Source organism: Lissotriton helveticus, chromosome 1_1 (genome assembly GCF_964261635.1).
Source record: "Lissotriton helveticus chromosome 1_1, aLisHel1.1, whole genome shotgun sequence".
NCBI lineage: Eukaryota > Metazoa > Chordata > Amphibia > Caudata > Salamandridae > Lissotriton > Lissotriton helveticus.
In genome coordinates this window covers 1,882,954,049-1,882,971,966 of record NC_136057.1, presented here as the reverse complement: position 1 = coordinate 1,882,971,966, position 17,918 = coordinate 1,882,954,049, and the positions used below count along the sequence as shown (strand labels likewise).

Here is a 17,918-nt window from a genome sequence, read left to right as displayed (position 1 = left end):
GAGGGGATGTCGCACACCTTTTCCCAAATCTACGCTATAAACAATGGCATCGTGGCCACAATTATGAGCAATAAATATAAATATACTTGGCATCGTCGCAGCTTGTTTTCGTCATCCAAATTAAAAGCTGCTTTGCTTTTAATAAACCCAATTGTTCAATTATGCGCGATAAATACACTTGGCATCGTCGCAGCTTGTTTTTGTCCTCCAAATGAACAAAAATCTGCATTATGAAATAAAAAAAATGTCAAAAAAGAAATATATTATCTGGATATGAGGAGGCTCGAACCTTGTCTGACAGCACCAAAGTCTGCCTAGCTATCCGTCAGCCCACATCTTGTTGCAGTTATTGACGCTGTAATTGTTACATATATATGTACCAGATGTTTATTAAATATGATTTGTGTCCATTGTTGTTAATAATAAAATGCAAAATTGATAATATGTGTTAATTTCAACACGTTTAGGTCTATAGAAATTTCTTTACAAAAGAAGTATATTATCTGGCTATGAGGAGGCTCGAACCTTGTCTGACAGCACCAAAGTCTGCCTAGCTATCCGTCAGACCACATCTTATTCTGCTTGACTAAACACATTTAATAAACAATTCAACAACACTATCCAGGCTGAATAAACACTTTGCTTGTTTTGTTTAATAAACACCAATCTGGTGCTCAATTTCGGCTGTTTATTAAATATGATTTGTGTCAATTTTTGTTAATAATAAGCGCTTCAGTTGCTTTGCTTATCCTATAATATCAATTTTGACTAACCACATTTAATAAACAATTCTACAACACTATCCAGCTTGAATAAACACTTTGCTTGTTTAATAAACACCAATCTGGTGCTCAATTTCGGCGCTTCAGTTGCTTTGCTTATCCTATAATGTGTAATCCGATATCTGGTGCTCAATTTTGCCGCTTTTATTTTAATGGCATTCAAATCCGATGTAATCCGATGTAAATGTTGAGCGAAATCCGATGTAACCGTTAACGATGTATATGTCATAGCGATGCACTTGCATGCGTTCTGATGACATGCGATGTGATGACCGGTGCGATGTAATAGCCTCGTTGCAATGGCAGCGCGATGCGATATATCCGATGTAACGGGTGTTTCCCCCGGAGGACTATCAGGATCTGGCAGAAGTGTTCGATAAAAAGGGAGCCAACACCTTACCACCGCATCGTTCCTTCGATTGTCGGATAGATCTAATACCCGGCTCTACGTTGCCCTGTAGCCGGATATATTCCCTTACCGAAAAGGAGAACGTCCATCTACGTTCCTATTTGGATGAGTACTTGGAAAACGGGTTCATCTGCCATTCCAGGTCCCCGGTGTCATCTCGCCTTTTCTTCGTTTCGAAGAAGGAAGGGGACCGGAGGACCTGCATCGACTTCAGGGCGATGAACACCATTACGGTAAAAAAACGATACCCGCTTCCGCTTATCTCCAACCTCCTGGACCAAGTCAAGAACGCCTCAGTTTATACCAAACTGGATCTGCGGGTGCCTACCATCTGGTCAGGGTCCGGAAGGGTGACGAATGGAAGACCGCCTTCCGGACCAAATTCGGCCTCTTCGAGTACCAGGTCATGCCTTTCGGACTCTGCAACGCCCCCGCCGCGTTCCAGTACTTCATAGATGAGGTATTGAGAAAGTTCCTCGACGTCTTCTGTATCGTGTACATAGACGATATCTTGATCTTCTCCCAGACCATCACCGAGCACGTACAGCACGTACGTTCGGTCCTACGACAACTAGGGAAACACAGACTATACGTGAAACTGGAGAAAAGCGTATTCCACGTTACCTCCGTGGAATTCCTGGGTCATGTCATCACCCCCGCCGGCATACAGATGGATAACAAGAAAGTAGAGGCCATCCTTCTTTGGCCCACGCCGGACTCCGTGAAAGGGGTGCAGCGGTTCTTGGGGTTTGCCAACTACTACCGCCGTTTTATCACTCGATTCTCCGGGATGGTGGCGCCTATCTCGCGCTTATTGCGCAAAGGACAGCGCTTTTGTTGGGACAAGAAAGCAGACTACGCGTTCCAGGAACTAAAGAGGCGGTTCACTACAGCACCGGTGCTGATACATCCAGACGCCGAACAGCCTTTCGTGGTAGAGGCAGACGCCTCGAAAGACGCCTTGGGAGGCGTGTTGTCACAAAGGGATGCCAACACCGGACAGCTACATCCGGTGGCTTTTTATTCCAAGAAACTACTGCCGGCCGAAAAGAACTACACGGTGTCAGACAGGGAGCTCCTGGCAATCAAGATGGCGTTCGAGGAATGGCGTCATTACCTGAAGGATGCAAAACATACGGTCACCATCTACACGGACCACAGGAACTTGCAGTTCTTACGCTCAGCACGCGCCCTGACCGCCCGGCAGTTACGATGGACCATGTTCTTTAATGAATACAACTTCACCATCACCTACCGACCCGGAAAGGACAACGCCAAGGCGGATGCTCTCTCAAGATTGGACGAATCCGAGGACGCCACTGAAAACACAGAACAGATTCCTGTCATCTCGGATGACCACTTCCAGGGAGTAGTGGCCTCCACGGACTTCATGACCCAGTTACGGAAGGACACGGACGGAATAGACCCAGCAGCTCTAGTGCATGGACACAAAGGCGTGGTTTGTGAAAACGGATTCCTGGTTAAAGGGAACAGGTTGTACCTACCGAGGGAACCCTGTCAACAACGAGCGTTCCAGATGTGTCATGACCATATTATCGCTGGCCATCCAGGATACCACAAAACGCTTGATCTGATACAACGACAGTTCTGGTGGCCAACAGTAGAAACCGACACAAGAAACCACGTCTCCCGTTGTACCATATGCCTACTAGGCAAGAACAGGTCTGAGCCCCCAGTGGGCCACCTCCGTCCCATCCCGGTGCCACCCTATCCTTGGCACACCATTTCTATGGACTTCGTGGTGGAGCTTCCGCTGACCAAAACCGGCCATACCACAGTGCTAACCGTGGTGAACCACCTCACCAAGATGGCTCATTTTGTACCACTGCCCAAAGTCCCCAGGGCGGCGGAACTGGCAATGGTGTTCGTGAACAACGTGGTTCGCCTCCATGGCGTTCCTGAGGTGGTGATAATGGATCGGGGGTCGCAATTCGTGTCCCGTTTCTGGAGGGCAGTGTGCAGACTCATGGAGATGGACGTTCGTCTCTCTCCTGCATACCATCCCCAGACAGACGGGCAAGCGGAAAGAACCAACCACACCATAGAACAATACCTGCGCTGTTTGTTGCTCACGGTCGAGAGGGAGTGGTCCGATGTGCTATGGATGGCAGAGTACGCTTACAACAACAGCAAACACTCCGCCATTGGGATGTCGCCTTTTTTCTGCTTACAAGGGAAACACCCCCGCACCTCGGCGTGGGACGTTCCAGCGGAGAGTCCTTTGCCTACGGTTCGGGCTTATCACAAGACACTGTGTCAGCTCTGGCAACGAGCCAGGTTCGAGCTAGCCAAAGCAAAGGACACCTACAAAGCACACGCTGATGCTCACAGGCAGCCAGAACCCGCGTATCACACCGGCGACATGGTGTGGCTCTCCATTCGACATCTCAACGTGCATGGTCCCAAGAAGCTGCTGCCTCGGTTCGTAGGTCCATTTGTCATTGAAGGTGATCAACCCCGTGGCCATGAGACTGTTGCTCCCGGCTCACATGAAGATGCACCCGGTCTTCCATGTCTCTCTTTTGCGTGCGGTCCATCCTGACTGCATCGTCTCCTCTCCTCCTTCTCCGGTGGTTGTGGAGGACCATGTGGAGTATGAGGTTAGGGCTATTCTGGGTTCCCGTCGTACCAGGGGGTGGTTGTTCTACCTCATTGACTGGAAGGGTTACGGTCCTGAGGAACGGTCCTGGGAACCCCGATCCCATGTTCGTCATGCCCCTGTTCTGGTCCGAGCATTCCATCTGAGCCACCCTCTGAGCCCACGCCCTGCTTCCTTTCTCTGACTCCCCAGGGGGGGGGGTCTGTTTTGAGGGGGGGTACTGTCATGTGGCGGCTTTCCGCGGTCCCGGGCGCCACAGGATGCATGCAGACATCGGGATACTCACTTCCGGCCGGAAGTGGTGTCCCGGTCTAGTCCTCCACCACAACAAGCACTTCTGGGGGAACACGCTTAAAATGCGTGAAGCCCGCCGGATCGGTGCTACTGATACTTCCCGGCAGCCGCGCTTCAGCCCAGCAGACGCCGGAGGTTGCTTCGAGTCACGGTAACGCTGCAATCCCTCACGCATTACGTGACTGCTTGCCGTCTGTAATTTTGGATGTCAGCCGCGCAGGAGCGCTGCTGATAACTCATTTAGGAAGCAGCTGCGAAGGCACGCTGCTACTTTCCTGCCTTTGTTCTTTTAGTTAGCAGTGGCGCAGGAGCGCTACTGCTTGTTTGTAGTAATAAGTGCAGGTGCGCTTTAACTTTCAACACCCTGTTCCTCAGTTGTTTTGCCCGTGGCGCAGGAGCGCTTTAACTATATACTTTGGACATACCTTTGCTTTGGCGGTGGCGCAGGAGCGCTACTGCTTGGTTCCTACACGCATTCAGCGTAGGAGCATTGTACATATGGGCCGCGCTATAGCGCTTACCCTGGAGTTCTTGTACATACCTCCCTTTCAGCGCAGAAGCGCCTTCCTTTGAGTTCCTTTGGTTCTTTGGTGGTCCTGGCGCAGAAGCGCCTTATTTTCGTTTTCCTTGCCACGGACGTAAGGCTCCTGGACAACACTTCACTGACCTCTTCATTGAGTTAACCCGAACAACAATTGTGGTGAGTGTCAGAAACAGGGGCTACTGTCTGCATGTGTCTTGTGGGGTGTTTTTTAGCACGAGCGTAGTACTTCCCCGCGGGGGTTTGTTGGGATCAGGGGCGGTGGTTTCTGTCGTCTCTGCGGGATTGCTTCACAAGCCCAGGTGAGTCTTGTGGGGTACCTGACACTCTTCTCCTGGGAGAATGGACTGCAGTGACTGACAGATTCCAAACCAGGAGCCAGTGCCACAGATTTTGCGCTTCCAGGGAGTGGGTGCGTGAGCGTGTTCCTTCCGGCTTGTTCAGGTAGTACATTGTGGTGGTGTTGTCCGTTTGTACTAACACAGATGATGTTTGAATCGAGGGCAGGAAAGCTTTGTGGGCTAGATGGACTGCCCTCAGCTCTAACATGTTGATGTGGTAGGATCGCTCTTTGGGAAACCACAGCCCTTGTGTTTAGAGATGACCCATGTGTGCCCCCCAGCCTTGTAGAGAGGCATCTGTGATCAGCGTATGGGCAGGTGGAGGTTGATGGAACAGAATCCCGACCTGCATATTTCGCCTTTTCATCCACCAAGGTATGGACACTCGCGCTGTGTTTGACGAAGTTATCTTGTCGTCCCAGTGAGCTGACTGCTGGTCCCACTTGTCCTCCAGATCCTGCTGGAGCGGACGCATCCGTAGTCTGGCATTGGGGACCAGAAAAATGCAGGATGCCATCGACCCTAGCAGGGAGGCAATCCTTTGCACTGTCAGATCCTTGTTTCGTAGAACCAGTTGGCATTTCTGAGTGATGGAACACTGTCTCTCCTCCAAAGGAAACACTTTTCCTGCCTCGGAGTCTAGCAGAGCTCCTAGGAAATGTATTTTCTGCGTCGGCTGTGAAGTTGACTTGTTGAAATTCACATGCAGACCCAACCGATAGCATAGATCGATGCAGCTCAGAAAGTGGTCCCTTACACTGTCTGGGGAAGGACCTTCAACAGCCAGTCGTCCAGATATGGGTACACGAAGACACCACTGCGGCGTAGAGCGGCTGCTACCACTGCGATGCACATCGTGAACACTCGGGGAGCTGACTTCAACCCGAACAGGAGGACTTTGAAAAGGTAATGAGAGGTCCCCACCCGGAACTGGAGGAATTTCCTGTGACTGTGAGCTATTGGTACATGAAAGTATGCATCTTGTAGGTCCAGCGAACACATCCAATCTCCCTGCCTATGATGTGGATATATTTGATGAAGCGCCAACATGCAAAACTTTTTTTTTTTTTACATAAAGATTGAGTGTCCGCAAGTCCAAAATGGGTCTGTACTCTGCTTTCTGGCCTTTTTTCTTGAGATCTCGGTACCCTCTCGATAGCTGATTTTGTGAGAAGGGTGGCTACCTCTTTTTGTAGGAGTTTTGACTGATGACTCAATGTTGGCATTGGAGGGATAGAGGGAGGTTGATGTTGAACCCGAAGAGAGTAACCACTCTGAAGCGTAGCTAGCACCCAGCGATCTTTTGTAATGGCACGCCACTCTTCCATATCATACGCGATGCTTCCCCCCACTGGAGTGGTCAACGGCGCTGGGGGAAGGAAGAACTCATGGTTTGGATTGAGTCTTGTTGGAATTGTTGCCTTGACGCGGATTTCCTCCGCCTTTTGAGGAGCGCCTGCCTCTGTATTGGGATTTTTGCTGCCCCTGTTGGTCTTGACCCTTCTGCCACTGGGGGGTTTGAACCCTCTGTTGGGAAGATCGCTTATAGTAGGGGCGGAACCTTATACGGAATTCTTTTTTATTTTCAAGCCCCACGGCTTTTAGAGTGTCCAATTCCGTTTTCATACGCTGCATTTCCTCATCGCTGTGTGAACCGAATAAAGATGATCCAGAGAAAGGCAGGTTCATGATACAGGTCTGAGCATCTGGCTTTAGGGTGGTAAGACGCAACCAAGAAGACCTCCTTGCACATACCCGGTGAGCATATCCATGCGCAGACAGGGTAGCTCCTTCTGCTGCAGCACAAATGATCTGGTTTGAGACCTGGCTGCCCTCAGTAAGGATTTCTTCAAAATCTCTGCGATCTTCTTGAGGGAGTTTTTCAATGAAGCGCTGTAGGGAATCCCACAGGGATCTATCATAGCGGCCCAATAGCGCCTTCGCATTGGAAACCTTCAGCAAGGAGGCCGAGGTGCCGCATACCCTTCGTCCCCAGGAGTCTTGCGTCTTGCTCTCCTTGTCTGGTGGTACAGTGGAGGAAGATGCCACGGCATGGTTCTTTCTTGCCGCTGCGATAAATCACCGAATCCGGAGAGTGTCGGCTCTGAGGAATAGTGGATCCTCCTCTGGCGAACAATATTTTTTGAGAATCCTCGCTGGTACTGATTTTATGGTCGCAGGCGTGAGGAATACGTCCATGACTGGTTCTATGATCCCCGGAACCAAGGGAAGCAGAGGATTGGCCGCTGTCTTGTGATGCAGTGTTTCGAAAATCACTGACGACTTGGTCTGGCGAGCTGACATGGGAATCCCCAGTTTAAGTGACCCACTGCCTAAAATGTCTTGAAAAGTGAAGATATCGTCCACTGGAGAGATTCTCGACGGTGGACTGTCGGTCAGTGTTGGAGAATAGTCTCTATGTGAGCGAGTAGACGATGAGGAAGAAGTAGGAGATCTGTGCTCCCTTCTCCTGCTCCTTGACCTGGATCTCCACCCGCTTGAGCACACTGGGGTGCGCGTTCGCTCTCTGGGCCTGGAAGGAGGTTGATCCCGATCCACCTGCTGTGTTAACCGAGCTGCTGTATCTTTGTCGGGGGCCCAGTGATGTAACGGCCTGTACCACCTTGGTTACAACCTGCTGGAGGCGATGGGTTCACGTCTTCATGCAGTGATCTTGCAGGTGAATGTCCTGACACTGCACTGTCAGAAGAATAGATTATCACATCCGAGGACTTAGATGGTGATCCAAGGTGAGAGATAAGAGAGCCTGAGGGAGATGACGATAGGCTCACTGGAGGAGAGATCTCTCCTGAAGGACATCTAGAGCAAGATCTGGAGCAACTCTGTGATGCCTGTTGTCTGATGTCTTGGCGGAGACTGCCCTGAAGAAAATCTCTTCTTTTTAGAAGGTGGGCTCGAGCGTACAGGAGAATGTCCCCGTGACTTGGAACACCTCTCCGACGCCAATGCCGCTTCCCTTTCTCGGCGTCGACTTTGGAGACCTCCGCTTTGACGCTGGCCGGTCACCGAGTTCGCAAACTCGACGTCGTCCTTACAGGGGTCTTCTGCGTCGACGTTGTGGTGTGGCCCAACACATGTCTCGACACTAAAGGTGACGGCTGGTGTCTCGACGCCGAAGACTGATGAACCATTCTTGGCGGAGACCTGTGGCTCGACGTCGAACGACGTTGAGACGCCGACGGAGCAACCTGCTTCGACGTCGAACACCGGTGATGAGGCGGCTAAGTGTTTCTTGACGTCGAACGCCGGTGCGTCGACGGAGCGCTGTGCCTTGACGTCGATCGCTCTTGCGACGACGGATCGCTGTTGCGACGACGGATCGCTGTTGGGACGATGGAGCGTTGTGCCGCGACGGAGCGCTGTGCCTCGACGCCGATCGCTGTGCGACGACGGAGTGATCTGCCTCGACGTCGTATGCTCACCCGGCGACAACGGAGGTCTGCCTCTCGACATTGAACGCCGCCTGGTTGACGACAACGGAGGTACCTGAGTTCTCGACGTCGAGGTCTTCACTGTCGAAGGATGATGAGCTGTCTTCGAAGAGGTCTTTGTTGTCGCAGGCAGCTTCAACGGCGATCCCGATGCCGACGGAGAACAGATTGGGACTTCTCTCGACATTGACCGCGTTCTCCTCTTCTGCTGCCTTTTAGGAGACCTACCTCTTTCAGAGAGGCCATAAATTTGGATTCTCTCTCTGTCCTTGAGGATTCTCCTTGATAAGTTCTAACAGTGTTGACAGCTATCTGCAGAAGGTGTCTCAGGGAGACAAAGGATACACACAGGGGTGTGTGTGTCAGGCTTGGCCTTCTTTTTGCCACAGGAGTGGCAAGGATCGAAAAGTGAAGGCATTTTGACAAAAATAAACCTTTTTTGAAAAACAAAAAAGGCAGCACCAGCACTCTAAAGTCAAAAGACGTCGAGTGAAAGTGAAAAAGTTGAAGAATATCAAGATATTTTTGACAGAAAGTCAAAAAAGGTAGGAGCTGTAAAACCAGGGTCCTGACTGAAGGAGCCGGAAAGAACAACTGACCTAACTGTTACCCCTGAGGCATGATGGGAAGCCAGGGGTCATAGCTGCCTTAAAGGCACGGTGCCAGTTTTTGTTGAAAATGCTTTAATTTTCTATGCTATTGCTTTACAATGCAGCCTGTGGGCTAACAATGTCTGGTTTATTTGCAATTTTCATGATACATGAGTGTTTTGCTCATTAAAATACAGAGTTCAAGTGCTATTTGACCTAATGTGTGTTTTGTATATACTTGCAAATACAGTCATTTTATGGATAATTACATTGCTTAGCTTCAGTCTTGGGCTGCATTGGTGTGAGAAAAAATGATATATGTACATACATATATGTAGAGCTAGATATATATGATTTCCATATATAATTTTATATTATTTCCGGGGTCCCCGCATATGGGCGGGAATATTCAGTGCTTATGACTATTGATGAGGATCCTCTGGAAGAGAATACATACATATATTTTATATATATACCTGGTGTGGTTCGCCTTTCATTTGGTCATTCATGAGATTACAGACTGGTAAAACAAGCTGCTTTACATTCCTTCAAGACTTAGCTGCTCTCCACAGCTACCACTAGGATAGGTTTCTATATAGGTTGTCTTTAAACCTACCATCAATAAGGGTCGTTTGGACTAATGCAAGGTGCCCACTAGAATAGTGAACAGCATATGCCAGGCCAACTTCTCACAAAGGGCACCAAAACAGTCACATGAAAACACACAAAAAAAAATGGTATAACATACTGCAAGTGTTTGTTATTCATTCCTTCAGTTGAACAACTGAGGGGTCATGGAGCGCGAAACCACTGAAGACAACAATACAATGATGAGAGGAAAGTTATAATGAAAGATGGCTTCAAGGACGTCCTGCTATCTAAACCTGAAGATGTGAAGTATCATACTGTGAAGACAGGCAGAAAACTTAAAAAGACTTTTGATTAAGATGAAGACTTAAATATAGCCTTTGTGCCAATGATGAGAAATACCATTGGTTGGCACAAAAAACTGATTTCTTGGGAGAGCTGCATCAGAAGTCTCTACCAGGGGTTGTTTTTGGGCACTGTGCACAAAGCATAATACAGGAGTGCTTCAAATTATTGGGATATAAAGCGAGCTATCATAGTAAATCTCAATGGACCCACCCAGCAAACAGAAGCCTAAAAGAAAAGCTCCACATTCAAGTTTAATGTACATTTGTCAAAAGTAAGATCGAAATTAATGTCACGTAGTCCCATTATATAGATGTTTCTTCTCTTGAACTCTGATCCGATCTGTCAAAAGGCAACCAATACCATAATGCAACACTGAAAAGTAAGCACCTTCAAATTAGTTTTTGTTGCAAAATGGGTTCCTGTTGTAAGTGATAGAATAACACCTATTGAAATCGAGAGGAAGCAGAAACAAAATGAAACATTCATGCATGATGGGATATGCACGTGTAACATGAAACACTGACAAAGCTGGTAAGACGAGAAACAGGCTTGGGGTATACTTCTGGGACTGTGGGGTGGCATCTGGCTGGGCCTACATACTGGGCAAAAGCTGTGGTGTGGCATCAAAGAGGAATCGATTAAGCCAAAACATACACAAGTATGCGTCAGTGTCTACAGTGTATACAGACAGTAACTGAGACAAACGAGCACTGGCAAAGCCAATACTTAGCGATGGTGTGCAGCAGCGGGGCTGCGATGAAGCATGGTTGAAACATTAAAAAAAAACACTATCATGACAACGTTGACCGAGTCATAGCATTTTTTTAACTATAAGCGGTGCAGTACTGCAGTTGCGAAGCAGTACAACATGACAAAATTAAAACAAGTATTGACAAAGCCAGTTGGTCTCTGTGACGCGAGAGCTATTGGCTTTGTAAATGTTAATCTGTACATACTGAGAATAGGTTATGGCTATGCATCTACAAACTTCAACATTATTTCACACTCTCAGCAACAAAATGTTAACCCCGTATTACTGTAAATAAACACGTTATGAACCTCTCAAAAATAAGGGAAAATGTTGACTATGTAGGAAATACCAATTTTGAACCAGCTGATACGGTTAGATTTCCTGAAATGTTATAATTTAATTAAGATAAACATGGGCATATGGAAAATATATAAACGTGTCCAGTTGCAAAGGACAGTTATTTAATAAATGGGGTGGAACAAACATTGGAAAATAGAACATATAAATATTATTGTGTCAGAAAATTCTCTGGTTGCCATATTGAATGTAGTTTGTCCAGTCTCCGCCACAAACTGATTTGAAAGAAGCGAAAATCATTTGCTCAAAATTACAATCGCTCTGTAGGCAAAAAGGTTTAGTCCTTTAGATGTTTTGTCTTACGTAAAGATTGCTTTCACTTTTAAAATCCTCATACCCTCATACTACTTAGACTTTTAAAAGTTATTTTAAACTTTGATGTTTCGGTAAAGAAAATGTATTGCTATCTTGAAAACAGAAGCATTTTGCTTCCGCTTACGGACAGGGATTAGAGCCGATTGGCTGACTCGGGCCAATCAGACGCTTAACGGGAGGAGCCAGTTGTTGCCCACCCGCTATTTGAAGCACACTGCAGCGTGGATGCGCCGAGGATGCGTGCAACGGGCGGGCCGCTGGCGCCCCAAATGCAAGCCCATCTGCGTCTGGACGGCGTCAGGCACTCTACCCGAGTAATTAGACATGGGTTCCCATACTCGCGAAATGAGCTCTTGTCTCTTGAAGCACAATGTTCTACCTGTGTCAATCACGCCTGGTCCCCACTAAGGGGTCCTTTTTACTGGAAACCATGTGCATTTAAAATAAGAGCAGGAGGTTTAAGCTCAAGTCCTCCTCACCACATTTCTGAGTTCAGATTTCTCAGCCTGAATTGTCAGCCCCTGGCCAAGCACCATGCCGAGGTCTTTGACCTACTACTAGAGAAATCCTCGGATGCATTGTTTCTAACGGAAACCTGGCTCACACAGGACTCAGTTGCTGAATCGTAGTTAGCACTACCCCAGGGCTACACTACGCAGCAATTAAATAGAGTCGGCAACAGAAGGGGGTGGGGGGGCCATTGCGATAATCTTTAAAGAGTTCTGCCTCTGCAGCTTCATTAAGGAGGGTATTCCGGGGCATGGCTCAACTGTGCGGGGGACTTCCCGCGGCGGCGCGAGGCCTGGGGCATATCGCCGCTGTGGGAGGATAGCAAACCGCGCTGTGAGGATCGGGACCCCACCGTGACCCGTAGGCGGGTGAGGTCCGGGGAAGAAGCTCCGTCTGGCAAGAGGGGCCCGGGTAGAGCGCCATCACTGCGAGGTGGGCTTACACTCGGCGAGTGGCGAAAATGCGCTGCAAAGGCTGGTGACGCGCCATCTTGCTCACCCACCACGGCAAACTTGGACGGTGGCTGCTGGGCTCTGCGTGTGGGGACCCACTGTGTTAAAGCGGTGACACGTAACACCAGCAAATACCCAGGAAGTGTTGCACCTGTGCGAGCTGCGACCCGATCTGGGGCAGAAGAGGTCCTGTATACCATCACCACTGGGACATGCGGATGGGGTCATTCGCCCCTGGCAGACAGTAAGGGAGCAGGGCCAAGGGCCAGTGCCGACCCAGGTGGGAGGGAGCTTCGGATCCAAGGAGGCTAGTGTTTCGACTCTGAAACCAGGTTCTGCACTTGCAACTCCAATACATAGAGGTGGGCTCCTCATGGGGTATCAGAGACTGTGTTAATTTTCCCTTCACCTGAACCATTGGGGCCTACAAGACCACTGATTTACCAGCTGGTAGAGAGGCCTGAACAGACGCCTACCCTGTGTAACCTGGAAGGGCCTGAGTAACAATTAAGCAGCGAAATGGATCGGAGTAAAGGCTCTGGGGCCCGGAGGCTCAGGGTGGCGCAAACCAATAAACTGGACAGCTACACGGTTCCCAAAGACGCGCAATAGAGCAGACTGTCCGGAGGGGCCTCCCAGGGTGGCCCATGTGAGGAGGAGCAGGAGTTATCACTGAAAGACGTCATGAAAGCTATCACTGGAGTCAAAACCTCCCTTGAACATAAAATGGACACCATGGCCATCGACATGAACCTCATCAATGCAGATCTGGGTAAGCTGAACAAGAAGGTCATACAGGTGGAGATAACCGCTGTGAGTCTCGTCGGAGATGTCACACAGCTTCAAGGAGAATTCAGCGACTTGCAAGACTTCCGTAAACTCACAGACTTAAAACTGGACGACTGCGAAGGCCGTCTACGGCACAACAAACTCTGCATTCTGGGTGTTCCAGAGAAATCAGAGGGGCAGTCCCCTGACCTATTTGTTGAAGACCTTATCCTAAAGCACCTACAGCCTAAAGGCCTCAACAAGTTCTTTGTCATCGAACAAGTACATAGGGTCCCGGGTGGCTGTCCCAAGCCAGGTGCTCCTCCGTGGCCGATGCTGGCCAGAGTTCTGAACTTTCGGGAAAGAGATGTCATCCTCCAGAATGCCAGGACGGGGGCCCCCCTCCGCTATGAGAACACAGACATAACCTTTTCCAAGACTTCACCCTCTGCAAAAGCAGAGGAGGTCGTTCCTCTGAGTGAAACGAGTAAATATTCAATGCTCTTTCCTGCACGTCTCTGCGTAGTGGCAAATGGGAGGGCCTGGTTTTTTGAGCACTCCGAAGCAGTGGCAGAATGGATCGAGCACCAAGGAATGAGGAGCCCAGGCAGCCACGTCGGAAGGGAGAGTGAGGTCAATCGCCCTGCCTGAGGAGAGGGCTGTATCGACATTTATTTCCGGATTGAGTATGTTGGGACTGGGGCTGGCTAGGTTTGGGTGGGGAGTTCCTTATATCTGATCCTTTACGGTTGTGGACCCTCTTAGACTTGACACATCTAGTTCAATGAGGATGTACACTGGACTTGTCTGGGGACAGGGAAGTAGAGCGCTCCCACTCCCCCCCACCCCCATCTACCCTTGACCAGTAGGCTTGTTGGCCTCAATTCCCCCATACTCCCTCCCCCTGTGTTGCCCTCACATGCCTTTGGATGTAGATGAGAGTTGCTGTTCTAGGGTCTCTTTTATAAAATCAATAAAAATAGATGTGAACAATAAATCGGTTTTTCTAATGTCAAACTTGAGTCACTGGTTATCCTTAAATTCCAGACTGCATCAGCTGGAATGTGTCAAGCACTGACAGAACTGGGCCACAAGCTTACAACACATGTTTTTGGAGTAGAGTTGGTGAGACGAATCTCCGTATGGGATGGGTTCAAATTAAAGCCGTCTGAATTTATCTTTATTCCAAATCTAAAGGAAAGTCTGGCAGGAAAAAAGACTACCCCTGTCCCCAGGTGTCCAACAATACCGGTCTGCATATGTGAAGAAGGGAAAAACCCCATCTTACTCTGAAGATGAGCCACGGGTGTCAAATGTAGGTTGACCAATATGGTGGAGTGATAAAGCAGAAAGTACGACCCAGGGAACAGACTTGAATGCTCTTAGTTTTGCAGCTCGAGATCTATCAATTAGGAAGGATCAAACACAGTTGACCATTCAAACCTCCCAGCCGCCCAAATTTGAATGGTCAACTGTGTCAAAAGCAACTGACAGATATAGTAAAATCAGGGACGAAATACAGCATCATCAACCACCATCAAATGTTCAGCCAGCACAGAGGTGACTTGACTTGAAATGGAGCCAAGGAAATTGAATTCCATACATTCTAGTAGCAAGTTAGCCACAGTCCACTCAATAGGTTTAGTGGGGTATGGTAGCAAGAAAAGGGAGTAGAAGTGTTGATTGGTTTGGTAGATTTAATGATTAAGGTTAGAAGAGCTAATCACTTCCTTAGCCATAAGTGCGATTTTGCATGGGCAGGGATGCCACCGGCTCCATACTTGGTACAAGCTACACACAATTTTGCATGGAAAGAGGCTGAAATGGTTTCTCACCTCTCACCCTCTCTACTAAAAGAAACTTTAGAAGGTCTTAAAATACTTTCTTTCAAAATCTCACTCCTTTTCATATTAAGCTCCAAATGATCAGAAATATGGGAGACTGTCTATTAAGTCTAACGGAAAAGTAAAAATTTTGACTAGGGTAAATGTTAAATATAAATCCGTATTTGTAAAGTGTGAACTACTCACCCTTACGGGTCTCAAGGCGCTGGGGACCGTCGTGCTGAGCTAAGCTGCTTCCAGAGCTGGGGATCGAACAGTGAACCCTGTGCTCCGAAGTCAGCTGCCCTGGCTGCTGCACCACACTTCTCCAGGGTCTTGGTGTTACATATACAGTCCAAGATTTTAAATAAGGCAAAAGAATATTTTTTTTCTATCTAGAGGTACTGTAGAGAATTGCCAGTATACAGCATGTTTTTATTGTTGAAATAATAAAAATCCTTACAATGAGAACGGTAAGATTAACCAGTCTTTGCGGCGCAGCTTACAATATAAAAACAAGAAGGTAGAGAATTGTTTTTTTCACTTTCATCAAATAATTGTATTTCGGTCACAGTGAGAGATAAAGTGATGTCATTTTAGGATTGCAATTCTTCCTTGAATTTCCGTCTTATTTATTTAGCATGATTATTATTTTCCCGTTCAGGCGTAAACAAATTACACTTTGGAACATTTTGTTTCCCAAGGGACTTACCCATCTTAAATATTTTGAGATAGGTCAGTCCCAGTACAATCATTTAATTTTATGTTTTGTAATTATTTTGCTAACTTATGTTATTTTAGTTGCTCTGATTTTGCGAATGCTTTAAGCATCCAGAAATGGAAGTCGCATTTCAAAAGGATAAGCGCTCTGCATCGCCAGAGTAGCTACAAAAAAACATAACAGGTGGAAAAAGTGCAATGGAAAATCTTAAAAAGGCAAAACTTTTAAACACAGGAACAAAATAGTGTGAGTCTGAAAAAGGGTAGGGACCCTTTTAAACCGAAGCAAATTTGATAAACGTATTTTAATAGAAAATGACCCAGAGCGAACCTACTTTGGGTAAAGCCACACTATTTGAAATCCAGGTAGTGTTGAGCCAGCAGTAAGCAGCAAACCTCTACAAGAACATTTAGGTAATCCAGCATTCCAACTGGAACTAGCGGTTCTTCTCTACTTGAAATCAACTGGGCACCTCTCTGCCAACATTAGTCGGTTCACATAGACGCAGCCATCGAGATGAAGCAGCACATATAATATACACATAAAATAATAATAATACGTAACTTAGCAACACTAATGGAATCTGTAAACATCATTCTAGCAAGTGCAACACTTTAAACCAGATTAGGATGTCGGTCAGGCAGCCACAGACAGGCCAGTAGTGTTGGTCTGTCTGACATCTGGTGCCGCGGTAGGTCGGACCGCATCGGTCTGAGGGACCGACCGACTCTTCCGACGGGCTCAAGGAGCCAGTCAGACAGTTCGTAATCCCTAAAATAGGGACAGTGCCTGGCTGGACGATGTTGTAGGGATTACGACGGCCATTCTGACTGCCTTTTCATGGCTTTCCGACTGCCATGAAAAGGCAGCAATAATGGGATTTTGGGGGGCCCTGCAGACTTTGGGGGCCCCAAGCAGGCACCCCATGGGCCACCGCTATGGACCCAGTGGGGTACCCTTGGTACCCACTTTCCCCCTCCTCCGCCCCCCCCTCCCCCCTCCCATCCATGCCTGTGTGCCAGGCAACACATGGTGCCTGGCACACATGGCATGGATGTTTGTCAACAATCCTTTATCCACTGAGGCTTGTGAAATAGTCCTTTGTGGGCTGCAGCACGAGCCGCAATACAAAAAGTTACAATTCTGACTGCCTACACGGCAGTCAGATTATAATTTGATGGGTGGGACCTCCGACTACTTCTCCGTTGGTCCCAATCCCGCTACGATGCTAGTCAGATGCTCGTTTGACCGGCATCGTAATGAGGCCCTTTGTCTTGAACTGAAGGTGTATGCACAGTCGCTACACTCACCTGCAATGCTTCCAAAAGGTCGTACATATTCACTGGAGGCAGACTGGCTGGCAGAATATCTCCTGAGCATGCCAGGAGAAGGGCAGCCTGCTGTTCAGCTTCATCTGGGTGCAGGTTGGAAGATGGATTTGGTCCAGCCGGAGGGGATATGCCGGTAGCGGGACTGAACATAAAGACATTTGTTACTCTCACATCCAATACCACCCATTTCAAAATAAACCAAGTTATAATGGATCAAAGCACAAAACATGAGAGAACCCCAGCCATTATGAATACAAAATTTAAAAAACGTGCATTTTTACTTGCAGAAAAACTGCCACTGTGGTGGATCTTACTGTGCAAAACATAGCACTTGATGGAAATAGAAACATTGCACACAACCAAACAACTGTAAAGCTTACCTTTGTTCCCTTCAAGAGAGGTGTTTTTCACCTTTCTGTATATTCACAGCCAATTATTAAGATTGATTAAACCTTTTGTTTAGATCGAGTTTTCTGCAGTTATATTTGTGCTGGGTATGGCTTTATAGCAATTAACCCTTGCACTACTTTTATTCGTCCTCTGTATCTTAAGGGCCAAAAAAGTCCTACATGTGGCCTCTTCCTATGAGCTTTCTATGCAATATCATTCTAAAGCCACGTCCTTCTTTACTGACATTAAGGGTTTACAAGTCATATTTGCAGTTTTTGGTGAAAGGTATGAAAATGCTTCCACTTGTGTGCTTTTCCCTTATAATAAATAACGCTTTTATACACAGTTGATTTTCTACATTCTATATAAATTGATGTAAAACCTGCCTACAATAAGAGGAAACCCAGATTGGAGGAGGTATAACAATTCGCACTAATTTCACTTGCAAACGTAGGTCAAGTCACGATATTTACACTACTAATACCACTTTTTCAGAGCTTTAAAATTACTTTGACTTGCATGTAGAGTTTACTTG

General features: G+C 47.6%; 1 protein-coding gene across 1 annotated transcript in view; it reads right to left on the bottom strand.

Moving 5' to 3' along the window:
- The window catches only part of TADA1 (transcriptional adaptor 1), a 117,966-nt gene that overhangs the window by 14,594 nt on the left and 85,454 nt on the right, over nt 1-17,918 (bottom strand). The window contains exon 7 of the mRNA XM_078642349.1: nt 16,973-17,135. Within this exon, the coding sequence (XP_078498475.1) occupies nt 16,973-17,135 (163 nt within the window). The remainder of the gene's footprint in view (nt 1-16,972; nt 17,136-17,918) is intronic.